General features: G+C 43.6%; 1 protein-coding gene across 1 annotated transcript; it reads left to right on the top strand.

The window, feature by feature from the left end:
• The first annotated feature begins 339 nt into the window (after positions 1-339).
• UBE2I (ubiquitin conjugating enzyme E2 I) lies at positions 340-25,521 on the top strand. The gene is made up of 7 exons (XM_088452011.1): positions 340-497; positions 17,245-17,321; positions 17,453-17,536; positions 19,294-19,366; positions 21,034-21,143; positions 21,402-21,481; positions 24,740-25,521. The coding sequence occupies exons 2-7, from the start codon at positions 17,256-17,258 to the stop codon at positions 24,801-24,803; spliced, it is 477 nt and encodes a 158-aa protein (XP_088308137.1). The 5' UTR covers positions 340-497; positions 17,245-17,255; the 3' UTR covers positions 24,804-25,521.
• The last annotated feature ends 379 nt before the right edge of the window (positions 25,522-25,900 follow it).

Here is a 25,900-nt window from a genome sequence, read left to right as displayed (position 1 = left end):
CTCCTTTAAGTGTGTAGCTGTCTTAGGAGTTGCCTGCGCCAATTTTTTTTAAATTTCTATCAAATAAAATGTGAATAGTTACTGATCAGCCTCAGGGGGCGATGTAACCGCCCTAATATTAATGCTGCAGTCACTTTCTGTCACCAGCTGTTTGTGATAGATCAGGACCCGGGTCCCCTATGTCTGGCGGGGGCACGCTGGCGGGATGGGTAGTAGTGGTGGAGGAGATTGATCCTGTCATCTAGCGGGCTGCTGCCCTCTGTGTATAGCGTAACACGCCCGCCGGGCTGGGTGGCACCCGGGGTTCTGGCGGGGAGTCTCCCCGTGCAGGCATGTACCGGGGCAGCCCAAGCCTGGGGTCCTTGTGACATGAGGTCCTATTTAGTCTGGGTCAGGCTCAGTACCGCTTCAGGAGGGAAACTTCAGGGGCTTTGTCCCGAGACAAAGAGCAGTCGCCGCAGCGGAACCCGGATTGTCAGGGGGTGAAGCCACTGCAGGTGAGCGGGCCCGGGGGGGCCACAGAGAGAGGGAGCACCGGAGCCTCCACCCCTCTCCCGGCATCGCGGTGACATGGGGGGAGCTGCATCGTGAGCTGGGGCCGCTGCCCCCCTGATTCCGGCCAACATCCGGCGGGACCCCGGTGATCCCGGCTACTGCCCATGTGCTGTGCCCGCTCATTTACCCCACAGGGAGAGGAGGAGGAGACCCCGCGTACCCCATGGCGCCCCCTCTCCCATTCATTACCATCACCATCCTAACCACGGCGCCTCCGCTGCCCATGGTTACCTGCAGCCCCGGCCCTGCCCGTGTGACACCTGTCCCCTGTATCTGTCATGTCTGTCTGTAGCTTCTCACCTGATGCACTGCTCCCCCCACACATTTCCCATTACCCCCCCCCCCCCCTATTCCCTGTATCTGTCATGCCTGTCTACTATAGCTCCTCACCTGGTGCTGGCCTGGTGCACTGCTCCCCCACGCCTGTTCCCTGTATCTGTCATGTCCGTCTAGAACTCCTGACCTGGTGCACTGCTACACACACACACGCCTGTGCCCTGTATATGTCTATAGCTCCTTGCCTTATGCCAGCCTGGTGCACTGCACCTTCTCACCTGTGCCCTGGGTATGATGTCTGTAGCTCTTCACCTCCTGCTGGCCTGATCCATTGCTCCCCCCCACACACCTTGCCCTTTCCCCTATAGCTCCTCACTTCATGCTGGACTGGAACACTGCTCCTGCTTCACCCCCACTGTGCCAGCCCATCCTACACATCTGGTTACCCCACACCTGTGCCCCTTGTATATATTGTATGACTATAGTTCCGCTCCACATGCTAGCCTGGAGCACCACTAAGCCTTCAACCACACTGTGCACCAGTCCCTCCTGCACATTCCTTATTACCCCACACCTGTGTCCTGTTTCTGTTTATGGTTTCGATTCAATTCAGCATGATGATGAATAGCCCTGGGAGGGAGCTCCTAGAACTATTCAGTTCAGTGTGCTGTTTGGTCAGACTAAAGGTTTTCTTTTCGCAACCCCCTGAGGGTGCGAGTTGAAATCTGACAAGAGTGCCGGATGTGAGGCTGTTTTTTGGCTTAGCGCGGCGACAACAGCTTTGCGGCCGGTGCTTTGATTGGAGAATGTCGCTTCTTGTGACCCAGGTTAAGTTGTGAGAACAGGTATTCTCTGACTTAACTAGCAACTGTCAGATCAGATGGCGCGCTGAATTGAATATCTCTGGTAGCTCCCTCCCGAGTCTATTCAGCATCGCATTGAATTGAACCCTATAGCTTGTTACCTGATGCTGGCTTGGAAAGCTGTTCTCCCCCGAACACACACTGCACTGTTTCCTCCTGCACAATTTTGACACTTATCCAACCTGGCCCTGCCTCTGACATCTCCCTGCACACTGACACACTTACACCTATACAAGGTGTAACAGCCCCTGGGGTGTTTGCTTCCTCTGGATCTGCACACATTTTAGGAAACCTTGATGGACCTGTTTCCTAACTAAAAGGAAAAAAAACTCAAATTCCCTTATTTGGAACGGTCGGATTAGTTTTATGTAGGAATGGTCAGAATTGTTGAGTTTCTGCCCAGTATAGTGCTGGTGCATTCTGAGCAGTATTCTTTCAAAGGGCAGAATTCAATTCTTTTCATCCCCTATCGCGCCCGACGGAGCTATTCTATTCTTGCTCCTGTCGGGTGCGATCAGCTGCCAAGCGCTACATTTCAGCTCGCAGCCCCTGGAGGATGAGAGCTGAAATGTTCGAAAAGTGACATGTTTGGGCGCCCAAACATCACTTTTCGTGATCGCGCCCAGCACTTTGGTCGGGGTTAGCAGTTTTACGCAGCTAAACCCGACCACTTTGGGTGCGATCAGTGTGAAACGCTGGCAAAATTGAATAGCGGCCTGCGATCTCCTGTCACTTTAGACGGGAGATGCGGGCCGCAAAATCAATTGAATTCCGCCCAAAAAAGTCCAAGATGCTCGCTCATGTTTGGTGTGGAAAGCTTAGAGATGGGCTTTTCTGAGTGGTAGTATAGTCAGTGATTGGCTTATTTATATTTGAAGGAAATGCCCAGCATCATTAGAAATACTACTGGCAACTATATCCACTCATCTGTTGTAGTTATTTCAGTCTTCATTTTATGTTTTTGGTGGGAAAAGGCTTAATGGCTCCTTAGAATAATTTTTTGTTTCATTTTTGAAAAAGAGAGTAGGTTCTTCTGAAAGTGGCATCAATGTCTAATAAGCAATTACACTGGGGGGGTGGGGGTGGGTGAGGGGTTTGAGTGGTGGCAATTTCTAAATTTGTCATAAGTGTTCTGTTGTAAAGCCTATGTGAAGTGGCAATGGGAGGGTTATATAGATTAGCACCTACGCAATCAAGCAGCAATGTAGTTATTAGTAAGTGTTCTGGAGTACAACTTTACTTTTATATAGTACCAAATTATTTTAGTTGTAGAATCAGAACTTTGCCCAAGTACTACGGTCCCTTGTCCGCTGCCACTTTGACTTTTCCTGTTACTGGCATACAAATGCACCCCAAAAAAGTACTTTCATTTTGGAGGTGAAAAAGTAAAGTGAGGGGGACAAGCATAAAAACTAACAAAATAGCAGTCTTGGGGGTCTGTAAGGATGGGACAGGTGCTTTTGGGATTGCAGGTGCATGCAACAGGTTGTTTTTTTTTTTTTTTTTTTTTTTTTTTTTAAACTTCAATTTAGAGACCTAAAAATATGCTTGCACTCATTTTCATGTACCCCAAATTTGACTGGACTAATTATTTTCACCAAACAATACTGCTTAATGCCATTCTTCACCACTTGTGCAAAGACGCTAATAAGAAGCTATTGAAACAACTTAAGTACCCCAAACACTTTTATTAGGGCTATTCGGACACATCTACATTGATCCCCAATGTTAGTGCATCTTTTTGGGGGGTTCAGGCTGATTTCCCCAATTCTGACCACTTTCCGCTGCTTGACTGTTTCGCATGGTTTGTAGAATACGGCAAATAGCGGGGCCATGCATAAGTTTCCGCTTCCAAAATACGCGATGTCGGCGGGAAGTCGGGCTGGCAAAACTTTTTTTTCTGCGGATGCGAAACTAATTGAATACCGCCCTTGGTTTGAAAAACGGTAACTTCCTGGTATGTCTTTGACCTGTGGAAGGAAACCCACGCAGAATCTGTGCAGATGGCAACTGGTTAAGAAATAAAGTTCCATCACTATAAAGCAGGAAGGATGGCCTTTTGGACTATATTTAATGCTTGTGTAAAGGGGAAAACACATGAAGGTAGTGGCTTATAATGCAGAATAGATGTAGAATTGTGTGCTAGGTGTACCTGTTTTATGGAAAAATTATTATTATTTTATTTATTTTTTAAATGGTGCCTGGTCACTTCTATATTGGGTTTGGAAAGAATGTTGAAGAAATGTGGTGCTGAACAATATTGTGCTTAAGTGCTGGGAATAGTATTCTTAAAAGGCAAGAAGATGTCTGAAGACTGAAATTGTGCCAATCCTTCTGAAAGATTTTAACTTCTCTACCTCAGACTATAACATTGGCACACACTTGTTCTCTATCTTGTTACCTCCTGTTTGATTCAGGGATGGACATTTGAAGGCCTTTATCGAATGGTTGCCATGTTTCTGACATCAAATCAAGTGATGTGATCGCTGCTAGCCATTTCATCAAAACGAGGGTTACCATGTGCAGAAGAGATTGGCGCTGCACACACAAGCTGAGCTGCAGACACCAGTTCTGGGTGGCTGCATGCAATGTTGTCAGCCATCAGATGGGCATTGGAAAGCTGCATCCTTTCCAATTGAAACCATTGAAAACAATTTGATGGATAAAACTTCGATTGGCTCTGGAACATTGATGGTTGCTAACCTTCGGCTTCAGATATACATCCCTAGTGGGGTTAAATATGCTAATGATGCTTTGGCCGAGATTCAATTAAAAACGATGATAGCCCCGGGAAGGAGTTCCCGGAACTATTTAATTCAGTGCGATGTTTGTTCTGACTGAAGGATTTCTTCTCTCACCCCTCTGGGCGTGCTAGGAGAAATCTGACAAAAGTGCCGGCTTCGTGCAAATCTGTGCAAACACACTGGCGAGCTGATCTGCGTTTCCTCTGCATCTGGATTTAAACCATGATTTCAGTAATGGAAAGCTAATGTTTAACATACACTATATGATGAGAAAAGCTTCCTGTGAATTTATTTCCTGGTAGCAAAGTTACCTTGTTCCAGTCTGTGGGGGCAATTCAAATGTTCTGCACGCCCCCTACTGGGCTTCTATACGAATAGGCACCTGGCGGAGCAATTCAATTGCTTTTCCATTTGGGCATCCATTAGTATTTAATGTGGCTGCAAGCACAGTGTTTTGCTGCACAAAGCTGCTAACCTCAGTGTTCTCCCCAGGCTGTTTTTTCTGCGGGCGCATCGCCCGGCAGAAACAGCCTGCCACCCGGCACTTTTCCCCCGCCGACCCCTGCTGTGGAACGCTGGTCTCTGAAGTGACCGGAGGCTAAAGAAGCCTCTTGATTGCTTCAGGGGCAAGCGGTTCCAATGATGTCATGAGCCTGCCCCGCACACCTGCTGGATCTAGTTAGATCCAGTCAGCACGAGGCAGTGGGAGTCTGAGCACGAGCGGCCAGCAAGTAAAGGTAAGTTCTGGGATGGGACCAGGGCCAGGAAGGGTCTGGGGGGCACTGCCTAAGGGAAACTATTTAAGCCTGGGGGCACTGCATAAGGGGCACTATTTAAGCCTGGGGGTACTGCATAAGGGGCCAGTCTGGGGGCACTACTTCAGCCTGGGGGCACTGCATAAGGGCAAAGCTAAACTACAGGGGGCAATGCATAAAGGGCACAAATACAGGGGGCACTGCATAATGGGCACTTTTTGAAAGAGCCAGTGGGGGAGCAGCCTGAGACCTGTCGGACTGGATTGGTAAGGGAGTTACCCCTTTTCCCAATTCGCGCATAATTGTGAAGGCCCCCCACCCGGCTACTTTTTGATGCCACCCGGCTGGAAAAAATTTCTGGGGAGAACACTGTAACCTGTTTAAAGAATTGTATCGGGAGTTGCGGTGCGGGGGGGGCGCCAGTCCTGCATGTCTAAGTACTGGGCACGCCCCCAAGAGTGGTGACAATGGGGCGTGTCTTAGGGATACACCCCCTTTCCTCATGGCCATGTCCCTTTTTCAGGTGTGCACTCTAGTGCCCTTTCTATGGTCCAGCGCCCTGCCGTGCACAGGACCTAGAACTATCACTAATACAGCATCTCTTGGCATCTGCCAAACCTAGATTTATCTGACAGACTGACTCTGTGATTTAGTTCTGTGCGATCACTGTCAAGTGCATTTCAGAATGGCACATCGTGGATGAGACTTCCACTGCTCTAGAATTCAATGGTAGTGAGTTTTTACACCATTCCTGCTGACATTTGGCTTTGCCTATAGTGATCTGCAGCTGCTTGGCCATTGAAAGCCCCATCTCTGATACTCAGTGAGCAGTTTGTGTGCTAGCATTGCTTCCAAAGGCAATTTGGAATACCTAAAAGGTGTGTGGCCCCCAAGGAAACATTTTATGCGCAAAGCAGTTCAGCATCTGATATCATTCTGTGAGCTTGTGTGGTTTATCCCTTTGTGACCTGTTGTCTCTGCACCTGTTAGCAATGGGTGTGGCTGCAATGGTCAAACACACTAATTAGAAGCGGTGTCCACATAATGTATCTGAATATACCAATGTGTGGGAGGGGTTTAAGGCTAAACATGAGGACAAATTTGATTGGAAATTTTGCATAGGTTTATAAGGCCCAAATGAATGGTTTTGATACAAGCATTTGCCCTTTTACTTTTGTATTCATGATCACCTTGGCCGGCAACTATAGTTGTCTTCTAGTCTTAGTAGATGGCTTCTCCATGTACAATGAGAAAATTCTATAATAGAAGTAATACACTAACTCGCCCAATTAATCTTCTGATGGCTATCCACAGCTCAATTAGGTGAGTTATACCCCTTTCTCACTAAATACCTGGGATTTAGCCAGTGCACGCGCACCGACCCGGGTGTAGGCTGTGAAAGGGGCCAACCTGGGTCGGAGTCCTGGGACTGCGACCCTACTCTGTAGCAGGGTTACTCCTGGGTCCGACCCAGCTGACCTCTAGACTGAATGGCATATCCTGGGTCGCGATGACCCGGGTCATGCCTAAAAGGCTCCGATTGGCTGATTCAGTGGTACTTGGAGATGACATGTCAAAGCTTTCACTGCTGCCTGACGGAAGACCTGGGAATAACCCGGCTTGTCGCCAATGTGTAAAAGGGGTAGCCTGGCTTCAATCAGTGCTCTGTGTCCCGGGTCCGAGCCGGGTTGAAGCAGGGGCTTTGTCTTAAAATAGTATTACAGGGGTATTCAATTTGGAGCGAAAATGACGTCATTTTCGCCGATGTCAATTATCCCCAAATGCAATTTCGAAGCCTTTTCGCAAGTTCGAAAAGTCTTTGAAAAAAAAAACGGGATAACTTTTCACCACTGAATAGGTGGTGAAAAAAAAGTGCAGAATTGAGGTTTAGGGATGCAGGCTTAAAAAAAAAAAAAAAAAAAAAAAAAAAAAAATAGCCTGCAACCCTGGGAATGTCATTTTAAAATAAACTGTCAAAAAAAGTAAAATAAAAAAAAAAAATTAGGGACACCCCAAAAAAATTATTTAAAAATTGGGGTAAAAAAAAATGAAAGTGTTTAAATATGGGGAAACAGGTTCAGGGCTATTCTGCAAATATGTGGCAGGTGTTTTCTAGAATAGGCTATTAGCGGCAGGTGCATTTTTGCAGATTTTTTATTTTTTTTTTTAATTCCTTTTAGGGACATAAAAATATGCTAGTACCCATTTTCATGTAGCCCAAATTTGATGGGGCCACTAAAAAAACGAAAAAAATAACAAGTGCTCTTCTGCAACACTTCTTCAATGTTGGGAAAAAAACACCTGCTTCAGCTATTTAAAACCCCAACTTTCATTTGCAGGCTAAATCGGGGCTACCCATAGTTATCCCCCATATTTTGACAGATTTAGGGGGTCCTACAATTTATTCCAGGTAAATCCCATTTTGTTTTGTTTTTTGCCGATCCTATTTCGCCGGCTCCCGCTTTTTAATTGAATACGGGGATAAAGCGGGCGCGCACCTGATACATTATCCCAGGAAAATCAGCAATGTGGATGTGGAATACCCCTGTTAGTCTGTTTAGATTAGTAGATCTGACCGTCCTCAAATGAACCCAATCTGTCTTCTTTCTTAAATTAGAGCAGAAAAGGTTACCCCCTTCCTATTGGAGTGAATGACCCAGTAGTCAGACCACTAACATCTTTGTTTATGATGTTACTGTTTAATTTATGACCCATTAAAGCATGTGACACATGGCCCTGACTGGGTAACCAAATTAGGAACTGGTTCCGACGCTCAGATGAGTATGAAAGCAGCGGAACAAACCCATTGTGTGTAAATAATGGCAGGCTGCTGAACTGGACAAAATGAGAGTCCTAGAAGAGAGACCTCCACCAAAATGCCAAGTATTGGTGTGGGAGGCTTTAAAACAACAAAGCATAGATGGCCCCCTTTTATGTACGTTAAATAAACAGTGTGGTTACCTGTGAGGTGATGCATGGTCTTGTGATTCTAGCTGCTGTTAGTTATGATGACATAGCCACACATGTTGGATTTGATGGTTTTGCTGTAACCTAAATTGATGGACGATTGTTCTGCATGGGGCCATATTATGCCAGATAAAACCTGATCCAGTTGATTTGAATCTGTTAAGGTAGATCTAATTAGATTGCCCAGTAGCCTCCACTTGCCCATTGGTAAGCTCACTGCTTGCTATAGATGTTGAAAGCGGCACAGAGCAGTTTGCTTCAAATAGACCTCTGATTCCTTAACATGCTGCTTGACTGGGTACATCAAGGCTCATACCCAGGGATGATGAAAAAGCAGAATTACTCTTTTGTCCTCTTAACAGATTCTTCTAAACCTACCTACCCCACTGGAGCTTACAATCTATTTTTCCTATTACTTGGACATGTAATACACACTATGGATGATTGTATTATTTTTGTTAGCTGGCAATTGACCCACTAATGTTTTTGGCGAAACACTCATAAAACCTATGCAAACATGGGGGGGGGGGGGGGGGGGAAGAGAGACAGATGAACTCCCCATGTTTGATTAGGAATTGAACTTAAGACCTCAGGGCTGTGAAGCTTAAATGCTAACCATTATGTCAACCATGCACCATAATGCCTTATGTAATCTGTTGGGGTAGTTTAGGCAACACCTAATTAGTTGTGAGTTAGGGGGCAAGTCTTGGTTTTCTGTAACAAATTAGGCTCTGCAGTCACAAGCTGAGTTTCCCAAGCTCTGCCATTACAGACCAGGTTTTAAGGATATCCATGCTTGAGCACAGGTGACTTAATTAGTACAACTTGACTTAACTATCTGAGCTCAAGCAATCTAGACTGGAATGGCGGTGTTTGGGAAACTCTCTAGTGTTCCCGTTGGGGCAGGCAGGGGACTGAGCCCCTGTCAGAAAATGGCACTTCAATGCACGACGAAAGTGTGCATCAGAAAATAGGGTGTGTCCTTGAAACGTGCCCCTCTTCATCTCTGTAGAGGGTGTGCCCAGCACTACGGAGATGCTGGGCTGCCCCCAAGCTTTCTCTGCACATGCACACTGCTTCTTTTCATTTGCTGGTAATTGTTTCACCGAAGCTATATGCCCCGCCCCGACACGGTGGCTCCTGGTTGGGGATGGCTGTTTCAGCTGGGCGCCACCATAAGGGCAGGGTGCATTTCAGCACTGTCAAATCGGGCAGGGTGCAGTGCCCTGCTGAAACAGACTAGCTTCTCTGGATTACGAAAGTTATCTGTACTTACAATAGTATGGCTGGATTTGTATGTGCCAAATATCCATATAATGCTTTCAACATGCACATATAATGCAGATAGTACAGCTCTCCCCTCTCCATTGACTTATGGGGGGGTATCCACTTAGCGATATACAAACGAGAGCACGATTGCGACATTGCAATCGTGCTGTCGTTTGTATAGCTAGTGATGTGGCTAGAGTTGAATCTTTCAGTCCCGGCACATCCCTCATCCCCGCACATGCTGAACCTGACGAGATCATCGGGTTGACCTGCATGTACGGGCGATGTCGGAAGTGACCCGCGGGCAAGCGCGTTGCGGGTCGCTTCCGTCCAAAACATGCGCGATGTGCAATCGCTTGCACGATAACGACATCGTTATTGTGCAATCGCTTGTTTAAATAGTTTAGTGGATACCCCCATAAAGCTGGCCACACACTAGACCAACTTTCATCCAACCATCCAACTAGTTGATTGGTTAGAATGGAAATGGGAGTAATTGATCAGCAATTTGCTCCCAAATGCCAGAAAACAGATGAAAATGGTCGGTCAGACAAGTTTGTTAAACGTTTGATGTAAACAATTTGTTCAAACAGTTTTTGTCCATTTTCCCGCGTTTGGTAGCTGATTGTCATTTGCTTTCATACCTTACCAGATTTTCATTCCAACCAATCAACTAGTTGGATGTAAGTTGGTCTGGTGTGTGGCCAGCTTTAGCCATAAATAAAGGGGCCCCATAAATTAGTGATGTATTAGGCCAATTCCCTATTCCCCAGATGCTGGAGTTGGGCATCTGTGAAATCCTACATTTTGGATTTCCCTGGTTTGCCAATTGCTATCAAAATATGATCGTGATCAGCAAATCGTAAACTTTAAACATGATGTTTCCCTGACAAATCGGCGATCGTCAAAGGCCGACTATCGGCATTTCCGGACGGCAGGTCACATTAGGAAAACGCCGGTCTGATGTGTTTGGGCCCTCTAGGCTAGAATTTAGCATTTTTTTTGACAAAAAAAAAGAGCAAATTAAATTGGATTTTATTTATTTTGGGGGGGGGGGGGTGATAGGTGGAGTTGGCAGAAATATACCAATTTCAACTTCAAAATAAAAACTTGTAATGTGTTATAATATCCGTGATCGCATTAATGCATGTACAAGCATCTAAAGGCCCCCATACATCAGAGATTGATTGCAGCAATTGTGCAATCGATTGTTTATTAAAAAATCTTTCCCTTTTCAATCGATTGCAGAATTGCCACAATCGATTGACAAGGGAAAGATTGATTATAAAAAAAAAATCTATTGCACAATTGCTGCAATCAATCTCTGATGTATGGGGGCCTTTACTCTCACATCCCAGTCGCCACTCCAGATCTCTCGTGTGTCTCTGACCATGTGAGCCTGATCATTATCGGCATAAAAGAAACCCTAAACTGCAATGGGAAAAAGCCAATAAAGTATTGTTTTTCAGAACAGAACAAACACTGCTGAGCTGGTCTTTTTTGTCTTGGTCAACAACATAGTTTTCTTCAAATCATGAAGAAGAAGAAAAAAATCACTTTATAGTGAAGTTGAAGTGTCCCTTGTCCTGAGTGGTCTGTGTTAATGTGAATAACACTAACCATGTTGGCAGTGGTACAGAACAGGCCAGGGATAGGTGAGCAGTAATAAGCTAATGCTGGTACAGTAGGGGTGAGGCATTATGCATTTGTTACTGGAGAATACATGATGATTTGAGTATTTCTGCCTGTGGGAGCAGGTGGGATAATTACTGACCCAGCAAAATAGATTAACTCATCTGTGCATTATTTAGGCCATGACCTGCTGGTGGTACTTGAGGACTAGTGTTGAGAACCACTGCTACACAGAGAAGAGTATGCCCAAATAATATTCTACGGTCATAATTGCTCCATGCTACCATAGTCACTCATGGCTAGATTACAATACTTACCCCATGCCACCGTCACCCACTACACTTTGATTATTATCAGTTAACATATGAAGCCATCGCTCATGGCACTGCGATATAATTAACCCATTCTACTGCCATAGTTTACATGTATTCTTCCAACTCAGTGGTTCTCTAACCCTCTGTCCTCAGGACCCCACACAGGTTACATTTTCCAGGTCACCCAGCACATGCACAGGTGTATTCATTACTCACTGACACATTTGAAAACATCCACAGGTGGAGCTAATTATTTCACTTTTGATTCTGTGAGGAGACCTGGAAAACATGCACTGTTTGTGGTCCTGAGGACTGAGTTTGAGAACCTGTGTTCAAACTCATGACCTAAACTACTCTTTGAACCTTGATTATTTCACATATTACACAGATTTAATTACCATAAGTAGTGTTCCCTCTAGCTCCGGCGGCAGGCAGGGCGCCGGAGCTAGAGCGGGCAATGTTGTGCGCGCGCCTTCAAAAAGGGTGTGTGGTTACGAAAAGGGGGCGTGTCTATAAGACGCGTCCCCCTTTTCGTCATACTTGGGGGCGTGCCCGGCGCTTACAGACATGCCGGGCAGCCCCCAAGCGCTGCAGAAAGGGAGAATAGACGCCGGGTGCATGCGCCCGGCGTCTATTCCCCGGCGGTGACCGGGTCACCGCATGTTTGTCCACCCGCGGGACACTGCGTCCCGCGGGTGAGAACGGCTCCCGCAGGCTGTTAGGGCAGGGTGCTTTTTGCCCTCCAGAAGGAGGGCAGGGCGCCGCGCCCCGCTAAAACAGCCTAGTGGGAACACTACATAAGGTTCAAATAGTAGCCTTGTTAGAATGCATGTAAAAGATACATTTGCAAAGTATGAAGGAGTCTATGGGCGGAATTCAATTGATTATTCCCCCCTTCGCACCCGACATAGCTATTCTATTGTTGCTCCTGTCGGGTGCGATCAGCTGCTAGCGCTCAAATTTCAGCTCGGAGCCCCAGAGGGGTGCGGGCTGAAATCAGCGAAAAGTGTCCTGTTTGGGCGCCCAAACGGCACTTTTCGCAATCGCGCCCAGCACTTTGGTCGGGGTTAGCAGTTTTACGCGGCTAAACCCGACCACTTTGGGTGCGATCAGCATGAAACGCGATCTCCTGTCACTTTAGACTGGAGATGCAGGCCGCGAAATCAATTGAATTCCGCCCTATGTTGGAGATTTGACTCCACAGCCTTGGTGATATTACTTTCATCATGTGCACCCAGAATGCCATTTATTTAGGCACATCGCCGTTTTGCGGTTGTCAATAACACCTATTGTTTCGGGGTACTCCTGCAGTGATTTACAACTAGAAACAAGCCCAGTAATACTGCTTTTCCACTTAAGTCCCATGTCCGACCTGATATTTGGAACATGGTTCCAAACCGGGACAGGCCCCTTTTCCACTGTGGCGCCAATTCGGGTTATTCTTGGATCGGTGCAGTGCTGTAAAAACGGGTCCTGCATTGGATAATCCAGGTTGCTTGTTTACACTGAGCCTTCCCGGGAATAACCCTGCTCACTAGCGGGATTGGCTTCCGGTGTGACTGAACCCGTGTGGAAGTGTTTCTACTTGCCAAAATCCCAGTTTGATGTGTGCGCGCACGTGCAATTACCTAGGATTTTGAGGTTAGTGGAAAAGGCTTATTATAAAGCAGGAATTTAAGGAGGTCTCATGTACTGTGAGCCTGTGACCCCTGAACAATTGCTCCGTTGTGCCCGCGTCATAAGTTATAAAAAGAGAATCATTCCTGAAGTTAATTTCGAAGTGTGGGGAGCTTGATCCATACAATGAGCGATACTGCTGCTCCTACTAGTTGTGATCTTATATAATCCTCTAGCGCAGTTTCCCAAACTCTGCCATTACAGTCCATGTTTTAAGGATATCCATAATTAAGCACTGGTGACTAAATTAGTACCTCAATCAATTTGATTTAACCATCTGGACTTGAGCATGGATATCCTTAAAACCTGGACTGTAAAGGTGGAGTTTGGGACCCTGTGTCCTTGAGCAGAGGTTCTCAAACTCTGTTCTCAGGACCCCTCACTTCACATTTTCCATTTTTCAGGTCACCCAGCAGGTGCACAGGTGTATTCATTACTCACTGACATCTTTTAAAAGATCACAGGTGGAGATAATTATTCCATCAGTGGAACTTTTTAAAATATAATTTGATTCTGTGAAGAGACCTGGAAAACATGCACTGTTTGAGGTCCTGAGGACCGAGTTTGAGAACCTGTGTCCTAGAGCATGCAGGGAGGGCCCTGTCCCCTGACGGCTCTTACTGGCTGGCAGACTTGCAGGCACAGGCTGAGACTGAGCTGGGAGCAAAGCTAAAAAAAGCAGCAACTTTGCACTTGGAACAACCCATATTACAATTCAAGGGGTGCAAATAAATGTATGTATTGCATGCAGGGTAAGTACTGGCTGCTTTTGCAAATGCTAGACCGCTTTGTTTACTCTGCAATTTAGATTTGAGTCTGGACACATCCCTCCCAAATCTAAATCTCTGCACACTTCTTCCCAAATGGCAATGCAACACTGTTTTATCAAGGTGCAAGTTACATTTTCTTTGCTCCCAATTCTAAATCGGCTTACTTGCGCCTTTTCCGCATAGCACTGTTTAGGACAGGACTGTTCCCAACTGTGTACAGTCCACAACATCCTGCAATACCCAGCTTGGATATTAGCGACCTGGCGTGTGATGGGTCCAAAATATTAGTCACCAACTAATATTGGGCGGAATTCAATAGTGCCGGGAGGGAGCTCCCCAGAGCTATTCAATTCAGCACCTTGCTATGTAGGAGAATACGGGCTCTCGTAACTTAACCAGCATTCTCTGACTAAAGTGCGCGGTTGTTAGCACCGCACTAAGCAGGAAAACAGCTGCGTGCCTGGCATTTTTGTTGGATTTCTCCTCTCATCCCCAGGTGGGTGCGAGAAGAAATCCTTAGCCTGCCCAAAGACCGCGTTGAATTGAATGGCTTCGGGAGCTCCCTCCTGCAGCTATTCAACATCGCATCGAATAGAATTGTGTCCTGTGGCTAAATGACTCGGTGATATCACAATCATTCGCTCCTATGCTAATTCTCTGGAATCCTTCTGAAGACGGGACCTCCCTGTTTCCAAATAGTTTTTGACTACATTATGGCATGTAGTCATTGAGAGAATGGAAGAAGCTGCACTTACCAAGATAGGTTTGGTAGGGGATGCTGCTATCTGTATTCTGTCCTGACAGATTTGTGTAAGTATTGTAACCCTCCCCCTAGTGCTTAACCCTAACTTTGCATACACACGTAATGATTTTTCTGAACGATTTAACTAGAACGACGTCGTTATCGTTCAATCGTTTAAAAAAATCGTTCAGTTTCTTAGTTACAACGAACTATTATAGTTCATTTTCACTAAGGGAAGTTACAAAAATCGGTTAGTTCAAAAAAAATCGTTCATTAACGTGCATATACACGGTCAGATGTGTCGGATGAACGATTTGACCAACGATTTGAACTATGAACGATTTTTGACTGCATTAAAATGACTGAAATCGTCCAAAACTGACTGCAAACACATAAGATGTCAGATATCGTTATCTGACCATCGGGAACGTTCATCGTTCAGACATGTCAGATTTTCTTTCAGATATGAACGATTGAACGATTTTTTAAATCGTTATCGTTCAGATCTGAGGAAAAATCTGACCGTGTGTGCTCCATTAGTCTTCCCCCTGACCCTAATACTTGGCTCCATATTCTGACAGTCGGAATGTTGCTGTGGGTAATGTGACAGGCGGGATGCCTACCACTTCCCACCAAGATATATGCCTCATTTAACATAAACTTAGTAAATTTAAATTTTTTGCCACAGACCAATCTCTGCCACTGGGTTCTTAAACTTTAAAGCTGTGTACACCCTATACGCTATATTGGCCAATCTTGAAATCTGCAAAGGATTGCAATGACCATTCATTGTTTGAATTGTGCAGTACATCAGATGTGACAAAACATCAAATGGGATGATCCGTACAATGCTTTGCTATAACAATATATTGTCATCGTACAGCATCTCGTGCGTTGTGTTTTCCTAATAAGATAGAATAGGATGATGATGCACCCACACGTGAAAGGAACCTTATATCTAAACTGAACGTGCTAGGACTGCTGTCTGTATCACACATGCCTCTTTGTAACAGGACAGGAATGCAAACTTTCAATTTCCCTTCATATTTGTGGCTACTTGATTTCAGTTATGTATCTTTAAAAAAAAAAAAAAAAAAAACCTAGCATGACTCATTGGCCTCCCAGCATATGGTGCACTGATTATGTAAAGCAACCTGAGTATCACACACCCATCGTAATCCATACACAATCTGACCACATTCCACTAATTGTTCCTCTGCTAATGTATACTGTATGTGGCTTGGCTGCGGTTTTTTGTTTTGTATGTAGTACATTTGGAAATGACTGCCTGTGTTGGTTTTTTTTTTTGCCATAATCTGGTTTAAAACATCATCATATTTGTATCGCCAAAGATAACCGTATTGCCTTTCCCATCAGCTTAATTATATTCAAGTTGAAATACTGGTTCCTTAGTAGCTAACAAAACCAAATTGGTTAAGTTCCTTAAGCTGAATTTTATTTCTCTCAGCTGGACTTCGTTAACAGCACATTGTGGGACCCCTGCACCCCCAGATTTTTACCTTGCACCCACTGAGGTGCGCAGGAAAACTTGTAGCCGTTACGCTACCCTTGGCAAAAATGCAGAGACTTGTGGCTGAGCTCATCAGGCTTATTGAATTGACCCTTAACAGCTGTTTTTCAAGACCCATGTGTATGAGCCATAACAGGCTGAAATAAGGCTACTAATTTAATCTGGGGCAGTGAATCCCAAAAGAAAAAATAGCCAGTGGCATCTATGGACTTAGAACTTATCTGGGTTTCCTGTATTTAAAAATCAGTTGTAATATTTTATGTCCCTATTCTTGGTGACAATGAGAAGCTGCCTTCAATAGAATGGTGTCCATGGCTTCATTTGAGACCTCAGTGTGACAGCCATGATGTGGACATAATTGCTTAACACCCTGGCACTTGCTGCATAAGAAATGTTATAACTATGGCGAGATCTAATGTTTATTGCATCACATGGTGCTGTGGGAAGATTTCTAACTGGGAAATTATGCTTGTTACCCGTCTTGTAACTGTTGGCAAGCAGACCCTGACAAAGCATAGGCCTTTCTGCCGAGTCTGTTGTATTTCTGATCAACTTTGCAGAATTCTGATGTCCTTATTTAATTCATGTTGACTAAGGGCCTGATTCAGAGACGGACACAGTGTTATTGTTTTTTTACACAGATCGAGCGATTTTGATAATGTGCGAGCGCCACACTTTCCATGCGCAGCGATTGCAGTGTGGTCACACGCACACAGAATTCTCTCGCAAAGTGAGTGACAGGTAGTTGATATTTGTAAATTAGTCATTGCGATCTCTTGCGCAGCATGAGACCTCTCTGCGTGTCAGGAGAGCTGCGGGTTTTGCGGCTGGTCAGACTTGCCTTACATGCCTGATGTGTGTCAATAGTACTGATGCTGCTTATGTTGCACGTCGTCGTACGGATATGAGAAGGCAGCATTGGATGTCTCTATACTCGAGCATACTTTGGAAGGCACTAGCATATTTTAGCAACTGCGATCTGTGAGTGCAGTAGCGTTTGCATTACTGTCAGTCTCTGAATCAAGCCCTAAAATGCTTTGCGTACTGCAGTAAGCAGTTTGGACACTAGATGGTGATAGAGTGCTATTTTTTTATTCTGATTTCTGCCTGTGTCTTAAGATCCATCTGACAATAGTGTTTATATTGCAGGAACCAAAACTATGTCTGGCATAGCCCTGAGCAGACTCGCACAGGAGAGGAAAGCTTGGAGAAAAGATCATCCTTTTGTAAGTATTCATTAGTTTGGTGGTTTGCATCCCCACCCCCTCCCTTTTTTCGTGTGTGTTTTTTTTTTTTTTTTTGTGTCTTGAGATACTTCTGTAACCCACTACACTTTTTTTTTTATTTTGTCTTTAAGGGTTTTGTGGCTGTACCAACAAAAAATCCAGATGGAACAATGAATTTGATGAACTGGGAGTGTGCTATTCCAGGCAAGAAGGGGGTAAGATGCAGGTTTATACTATTATTTTCATTATTTTCTATGAAATTTGCATCTTAACCACCTATACTTATTGCAGTAAATAGTGTTTTTAGAATGTATGCCCAGTGCTAAACCTCAATTTTGTTAGAGTAGGAGCATTTTAAACTTCATGGTCAAAATGCAAGTGCGATAATTGCCCAATAACAAGTTCCCACAGAGATGTTAGGTGCATGTGGTTCTTGTTTGCCTGGACTTTCTAGAGACCCAGCAACACTAGATTGCAAGCTCTCCCTGATGGGGAACTGTCTCCTAGTCTACGTGTGTCATTGTATCATGACACTTGTTTTATACCCTACAAATTTTGTCTTGTATAGAGGCTTGTGCGTTTTATTGTCATTTTTTTTTTTTTTTTTTTTTCCTCGATTGTCTTGTATTTTGTCTATATTGGTCCTCTACATCTGTTATCTGCTCTACTATTGTACACATTTGGCCACATAGACCCATCCTAAAATCGTGCCAAATAGCCCCATTTGGCGCATCACAGACTTTGCGACTAAGCCACACCATGAGTCTCGCATTGGCACAAAATATGCATCTTAGTCACATTGCTAATGTAACTCAGCCTGGAGAGGCTACAAACGATACGATCATGCCAGGCAAGTGGTTGATTTGCAACTTTATGCCAATTCCTTTGCAACAAAAATACTAAATGTAAGTTCCTAGTACACTTAGTGACTTTGTATGCAAATTAGACGTAGTGGAGCATCTAAGCCTCGCCATGTGGTGCCAAAAATATGGATATAGGAGGACATGTGTACAGTGCTCTTGTTATGACGTATACAGGATGATTATTTAAGATGTAGACCTGAAAATGTGGGCGGAGGGAGTGTAAGCTCTGTTTAACCACAACTCTACCTATGTCACCCTTCCAATGCTTGTTTGACACCTTGTAACCTTCAGCTATGTTTCGGGTTTTGCCCCCTGTAATCTATACGTACAATTACATTGTTTTATATGGATTACTGTCAAGAAATAAACCACATGCACTAATCTAGCTCATGTTATTGCTCATGGGGACTGTTTAGGGCTTTGTTCACATACTTGCACTTACCTCTCTGGGGAAACGAGACACAAACTTCTTTATGATTATCATTTTTTTTTTTTTTTTTTTTTTTTTTTTTTTTTTTTTATAAATGAGCCTGTACTTTATACCCCCTGTGCACCTGATAAAATGAGGAAATGTAGTATTGTGGTGATGTCTGTCGGGTTGTACCATTGGTACTAAGACTAGCACTTACTGGCAGATGAACTAGCATGCGAAAATTGTATTGTCAATTTAGCTTTTAAACCTTTTATGCAAACTTTTTATTAATCTGGTACATTATAAATCCTTAAGCTTGTTGTAATGTAACTTTAAGTCTATTGCAACAAAGATTTTTAATGTATCCTGTAATGCATTAAAAATACTGCATTTACAACATACTGTTGAACAGGCTTTTTGTGTCCACCATACACTAGGTGGGGGTAGGCCCATAAACATAAGGCTGATTTTAACCACGGCACTTGATTAGACAGTTGTCGCAGATCATCCAGTAGGGCACAGCCTTTAACTTTCAGTCTAGAAACCAGCACTAGAGCTAAAGACTTTTGCCTGTAAATAGGTTAGTGTGACTCTCTATCACACCTATAGTCACTTCCTAGGACACTTATTCCCCCTATTCCACTGTCCTTAGCACAACCTTGTCATGTTTTGTGCATATTCTGCTTGTGTTCTGCAGACACCTTGGGAAGGAGGATTATTTAAACTACGAATGCTTTTTAAGGATGATTATCCCTCCTCGCCTCCGAAATGTAAGTGATCTTTCTCTTTAAAATGTCTAATTATAAACTGTATCCCGCATGTCCTGACAGTCCCTGTATTTTAGGCTCTCCAGCTGTTGCCCAGCTCTCGGCTGCTCCTTTGAGAATAACTGTAGTATGCAGGTATCCCAGACGGTGAATTACGGTTCATCTTTCTTGGGCTTTGACCTTAGCTGAATAAGAATGTTGCTGTACTTGGAAGTGGATTTAGTTACCTAGTATAGATCTATGTGATTCTTGCTGTACAAAATCCTGACGCCGGCATCCCAACAGGGTTAGCTTACCAACACCTGTAGGTAGCTTAACCCTTCTCCTACACCTAACCCCGCTACTTACTTTCGGGATGCCGGTATTCTAAGCGCCGACATCCCATGTGCTGGGATATTGACCGCATCCCCATCAAAATATTATATCGCTTTTACACTGACTGAAATCCCGTGTTGATGCACGTGAATGCGCATAAGCCCGGGATTTTTGTTAGTTTAAACGGATCAACCCGGGTCCAGAGACCCAGTGAGCCGACCTGGCTAGCTTGGAGGGTTGAGCACTGGTCGTTCCCGTGTCTCCCTGCAGTGTAAACTGCTCAATCCGGATCGTGCCACATGCTAGCTGTGATTGGTTGGCTTCAGCAGCGCTTGGAGATGACATCTGAAAGCGTCCACTGCAACCAGTGCTGGCCCAACTAGAATGGAGCAGCACACCCCACTCTCCCGGCCTCCGGACTGCTGCGGAGTAAGGTAGGAGGGTCATGCAGAGGCTGGGGAAGAAGCTCTGCTCACCTGCGCCGGAGAGCCTGGTATGAACGGTGCTGGTCGGCGCCACGGGGTAAAAGAGGGTCTGTCCCGGGTCGGAAACTTGGTCCAAATCTCGGTTCAGACCTGGGACTCTGGTGCAAAAGGGGTATTAGAGTAGTAAATGTATGTTGACAGAGCTAAATCCTGAGAGTATATGCAATACCAAATAAAGAAACACAAGCTGAAATTGGTCAAACAATATCAGTAACTGTACAACAAAAATTTTAGTGTAAACTGGCAGGGGTACAGAAACGAGAAGGATCCTTAGAAGGAACAAGAGCATAGTGGGATTCCTGCTATAGAGACAAGACTTTATCAAACTTTAAAGGGCATTTTCGCTTATGGTACATAAAACAGGAGCCATCCATGTTCTTGCAATAAAGACCAAGGGCCAGCATTAAGAGATTGTTCACATATAACCATAAAGGAACATTGATGGATTCCTCAAGGTCGAGACCAAAGAACCAAAAACGTGGGATCAATAAAGGGATCCGGACACCCGTAGTTCATATACAGGTAACTACCCCAGTCCAAAAGGAAGCCACTCGAGGACAAGTCCGAAGAAGATGCCAGAAGAGGCAGCACATTTAGAGTCTGTAGAAGACCCTCCAAATTCCCTAATTGGGGGTCCAGTAGACTATATGCAGAAGATAGAGTTGGATCTGCCCCTGCACCACTTCTACATTAATGACTGTGGGTCCAATTATGTTCTCCTGTTTCATTGCTAGGCTACAATGAATCAAAGCTTCCTATGTGATGGTGACTGTCCGTGTTTGCACTTGTGAATCTGGTTTATGGTCTGTGCCGTGTATCCTAACTCCTTGTTTCCCACATTTGCCTGCTAATAAACCTTTCTTTCTATAGGTAAATTTGAGCCTCCCTTATTTCATCCAAATGTATATCCTTCAGGCACAGTGTGTCTGTCTATCTTAGAAGAAGATAAGGATTGGAGGCCAGCAATCACAATTAAACAGGTAAGCCTGACCCTTGGTAGGATAGAGCAGTGATTCCCCACCTCTGTTCTCAAGGCACACTAACAGTCCTGGTGTTGGTGATTTTCAGGCTTGTGCACAGATGGTTAAATCAAAATAACTGAGGTACTAATTAAGTCACCTGTGCTCTAGTATGGCTATCCTCAAAACCTGGACTGTTAGTGTGCCTTGAGGACTGTGTTTGGGAACCCCTGGGATAGAGGATGACCAGTGCTGATTTCCCTTCCTTTCTCTCTCCAGATCTTGTTAGGAATACAAGAACTTCTAAATGAACCAAATATACAAGATCCAGCTCAAGCAGAGGCATACACAATTTACTGGTCAGTATCTCCTCTACGGCAGAATCCTGTTTGTCTTCTAAAAGTTGAACAGTGTTTTTGCTATGGGAACAAATATCTCAAGAATGATATGAAGAGCCCACAATATGCTATAAATCCACATTAAAGGAGGGACTGGGAAACAAAAGGATGGTGCTGTATAATCTGATAAAGGAAAATGCATGGATTCTATGACCCTACAGCTCACCTGCAGTCCTCTCAATGGAGGGAGACTGCAGAGACCATGTGGATAAGGCAGAAAATACAGCTTTGTTACTCTTAGGTAGTCGCACTAATAATCACTGAGGAGTGAGCAATGTCTCCGTGTAAGTGGCTTGGTGACTGTACAGTCTTTATGTTGGTAGCCGGTAGCTCAGTCGTGGGCAAGGTAAAAGTAGTTTACTAGAACTTTATTTCTTCTTTAAGGAACAAAAAAAAATAGAAATTGCTTTTGGAACCATTTTCCTTCAGTTATATTCTGAGCAATAACCTGACCTTAAGGAATCTAGTAAATGCCAGTGCATGGTTGGGTTGGAATCCTAAATTGCACAGATATTGATACATAAAATGCATGTACTTTTAACACCCATGCATGAGATTCAACATCCCAATAAATGGTAAACCTCTGTTAGCCTATAAAGGTAATGCATTGCAAGAATACTATCTTTTGCCCTCCCCTGGGACTTTTAATTGCAAAGTGCATAGAAAGCCAGTCCAGGGTCCCTATAGTGTGGTTTTCCATACCATACACCTGTTTCACTGGATCAAAAGTGGTCCTGTATTATGCGTTTCGGGGGACTAAGCACTTCATCAGACACCTATAGAACACTAATCCTAAGCAACCAATGTCCTATGGTAAATCGCTAACCCCTGCAGTGTAAAACCATTAATGTTTTGTCATTTTCTATGATCAAATCTCTTTTGTGATTCTGACTTCTACTGTGAATTATGTTTCTTTGATCTAAAACAAGAGGGGATGTATGGTCTTCAAGCCAATTACCTTCTATTTAGTTTGCTTTTTTCTTACCATTTGTATGGTCTGTCCCGTTAGCTTCTTTATCTTTGGCGTTTTGTTAAACATGTTCCTTGCTAGAACAAGATGCTGTTTGCGTGTTTCCAGTACATCATCCTGGCTGATATTGTATAGCTAAATGTGAGCGTATTCTCTGTCTGTGGGCTCTGTTCATCGGTCCAGAGGTGGTTCAGCTCCTAGATACTGGCTTCTGGAAGATATTTAACTGTCCTTCTTCCCTCACGCGTAGGTAGGGGAATGTTGCTGGCCAATAGTAGTGCAATATCATCTCTCCTATTTCTGCTGAGGTTCACATAATAATTACAGAAAGTTGCTGTAGCAAAGGTTTTATTGCATTTATTGTTGGTCCTATGACTGGCTCCTAATGCCGTAAACTACATGCTCTGAAACGTAGCCTCAATGCCTGACACCTTGTCATCTGTTACATCGCTTCTGTTGATTATTTTATCTGCGATGTGCTATCTTTGCAGTCAGCCTGTTGGGACACTCTAGTGTTTTTAATTGCAAAATATAGTTCATGACCCATTCTGGCTCTGCTCTAGGCACTCTGGTATTACATTGGCTTGGTCTCCTATTCTTCAGTAGGCACCCCTTCTTCTTTTTTTTTTTTTTTTTTTTTTTCTGTAATGTGTTGCTTAGATTGTGTGGGATGTCTCTTAATTTCAGGTGCTCCTCCCGCATTTCTTTGCAGCATCACGTTTGGGAAACCTTGGCCTAGATGATCAAATACAAACTAAATTCTCAGGGAGCACTAACTGCATGTTTTCCAGGTCTCCATAATTAGCTCCACATGTGCACTAACTAGGAAAAAAGGAAGCCATGCACTGTTAGTGCTCCCTGAAGAATGAGTTTGGGAAACACTGATTTCTATGCTGTGTAGCAAGCTTGACCTCTCGTGTGTACTTCCACATACCTTCACTTTCAGCTTCCATGTCTGGTAATCTCTCAAATGGTTCAGTGAACATCTTTAAGTTATGTCTCTAATTGCCTGCTATGAACATTGAGGTGTCGACTATAAAAAGTGGGGCTTTCCAAATTAAAGCTCAAAACTTGGTAGCACATCGTGCTCACCTGCCTGTTCCTGCTTTCCTGTATTGTCACTGCATGAATAAAAGTGATGCAATTCCCCATATCTCTAGGTGGCATTGTTAAAGAGCAGTAGTTAATCTATGGTTAGGGTCTTACTTTAGGAGGACAACCAACACAGCTGTGTATATTAGAATCCCTCCTGCACAAGCACCCTCATTATTGCCTTCCCATTATTAGTACGCTAGTATGTAGTGTACAGGTGAATGGTAGGAAAGTCGACATGGACAGAATATTGACATATGAATTGTCAACATTAGGCTTGGGTTTAAGGGTTAGGGTTACCTTACAAATGGGTTGTCAACATGGGTTCAGTATAGTACTGTATGTCGGCTGAAAAATAGTGGAATAGTGTCGCTAGATATTAGGACTTCTCTATTCTCAAAGGGTTTGGACTAAAAACCTGTATTGAGAACCTAAAATAAGGAATTCCTTGATCAAAAAAATTACTTAAAATCATATAAAACTGGTTACACAATTCTTGGCTGCTGATATTCCATGTGCAAAGGAAGTTGCTAGTTAGTTCAACTCACTAATTAGTTGGAGATATTTATTAGGAGTCTGTATACTGTGGCAGTGCAGGCCTGGTAATCGAGTGTAATATGACTAGTGGCTATTAATTTATGTAAGCTGATCAGAATAACTTTGTGTATTTCCAATATATTTATCAAAGCTTTTACATTGTGCAGAACAGTAGGTAGGTGACTGAATACCACTCCGGGGGGAGGGATTCATTTTGCACCGCAGCGATGCAAGTCGGCAACTAAAGGATTTCTGTTTGCACCCTGCCGAGGTGTGATCACAAATCCGACTGAACTGGTGCATCTTGGGCAGCATTGTGTGCGGTAAAAGCATTGTGCCCGGCACTTAAGTCAGGAATATGCAGTTTTGTACTACTAAGCCCGGGCATTAGTCACGGTAAACTGCATTTCCCGACATAAGTGCAGGGCGCAATGCAAGCAATTGAATGGCTCCGAGCACTCATACCAGGAGCTAAAATGCCATACTGGGAATTGAATTGCCCCCAGAGTAAGAGAAATGGGTAATCTTTTGTGCAATGTTAAATTAGTTTTATTTAGTGGTCTCTCGTATGTAAATTGTCATTAACAAAAGTTGTTGTTTTTTTTTTTTGTTTCTTGCAGCCAAAACAGAGTTGAATACGAAAAAAGAGTCAGAGCACAAGCCAAGAAGTTTGCGCCATCATAAGCTTCAGTCATGCGGCATCTTACAATAAAAAGAAAAAAACACACAAAAAAAACAAAATTGGAAAAAAAAAAAAAAGGAAGGGATTGGTTAGGCAAGAACTTGTTTACAAAAACAAATTTTTTTTGCAAAATTGGATGATGCTAACTATAAATAAGTCACTTAGGGGAGGGGGTTATATGTGTGCCATTTTCCATTTTTCGCCACTTGTATAAATCTCTAAATTTGCTGAATATCCCCCACCCAGTTTTTTCATACAGGGTCTCTTCCTTCAGTCTTTTTGTATTTTGATTGTTATGATGTAAAACTTGCTTTTATTTTAATATTGATGTCAGTATTTCAACTGCTGTAAAATTATAAACTTTTATACTTCTATAAATCCACTAGTAATCTATAGTTTTTTGTTTTATTTTTTTTTTTCCTTTTTTTTTTTTTTTAATTTTTTTTTGCTATCCGATGCAGGCATGCTTTAAACAAATGTTTAGAATTATATCTAGCCTATAGCTGGCTGTACTAAAAAAAACAATGTCCATAAATTCCACCCCCTCCCCTCCCCTAAATTTCCTTCTAGGTCTTTCAGAAACTAGGTTGTAGTTAATGTCAACCTAGTGCCTGAGATTCGGTCAGTCAGCGTCTTGCTTCTGCATCACTTCCTTTTTGTGTTTATATGGCGTTCTGTCCGTGTTGCTGTTTAGATTAAATAAACTGTTTATATAAAGTTTTTTTTGTTTCTTTTATCTTTTTCATGAAAAGGACCATACAAGTGGATATCTTGGCTTGTAAAACTGACTATGACACTTTCTGTGTATTCTGTATAAACAAAACAAACTATATATTTGACTGTAAATTTTCTTGGAACATGGCAAGGATACCAAGATAATAGCCTGACATCTTGATGTAATTGGCTGACGTACTGTATGTATTGTAATCTCAAAATGCAGACTTAAATAAACAGCAGTAAACCAAAAACCTGGTAAGTATAATGATCTTTGTTGGAGATCTGACAATCTCATGAACACTGTACCACTATACTGATGCAAATAAAACAAGTAATTTGGAACTGGATTTGGTTTTGGTAAACAAACTGGTTCCTTGTATTG

This window comes from Taudactylus pleione, unplaced genomic scaffold (assembly GCF_031769625.1).
Source record: "Taudactylus pleione unplaced genomic scaffold, aTauple2 ptg000032l, whole genome shotgun sequence".
Taxonomy (NCBI): domain Eukaryota; kingdom Metazoa; phylum Chordata; class Amphibia; order Anura; family Myobatrachidae; genus Taudactylus; species Taudactylus pleione.
This window is presented reverse-complemented; position numbering and strand designations above follow the sequence as displayed.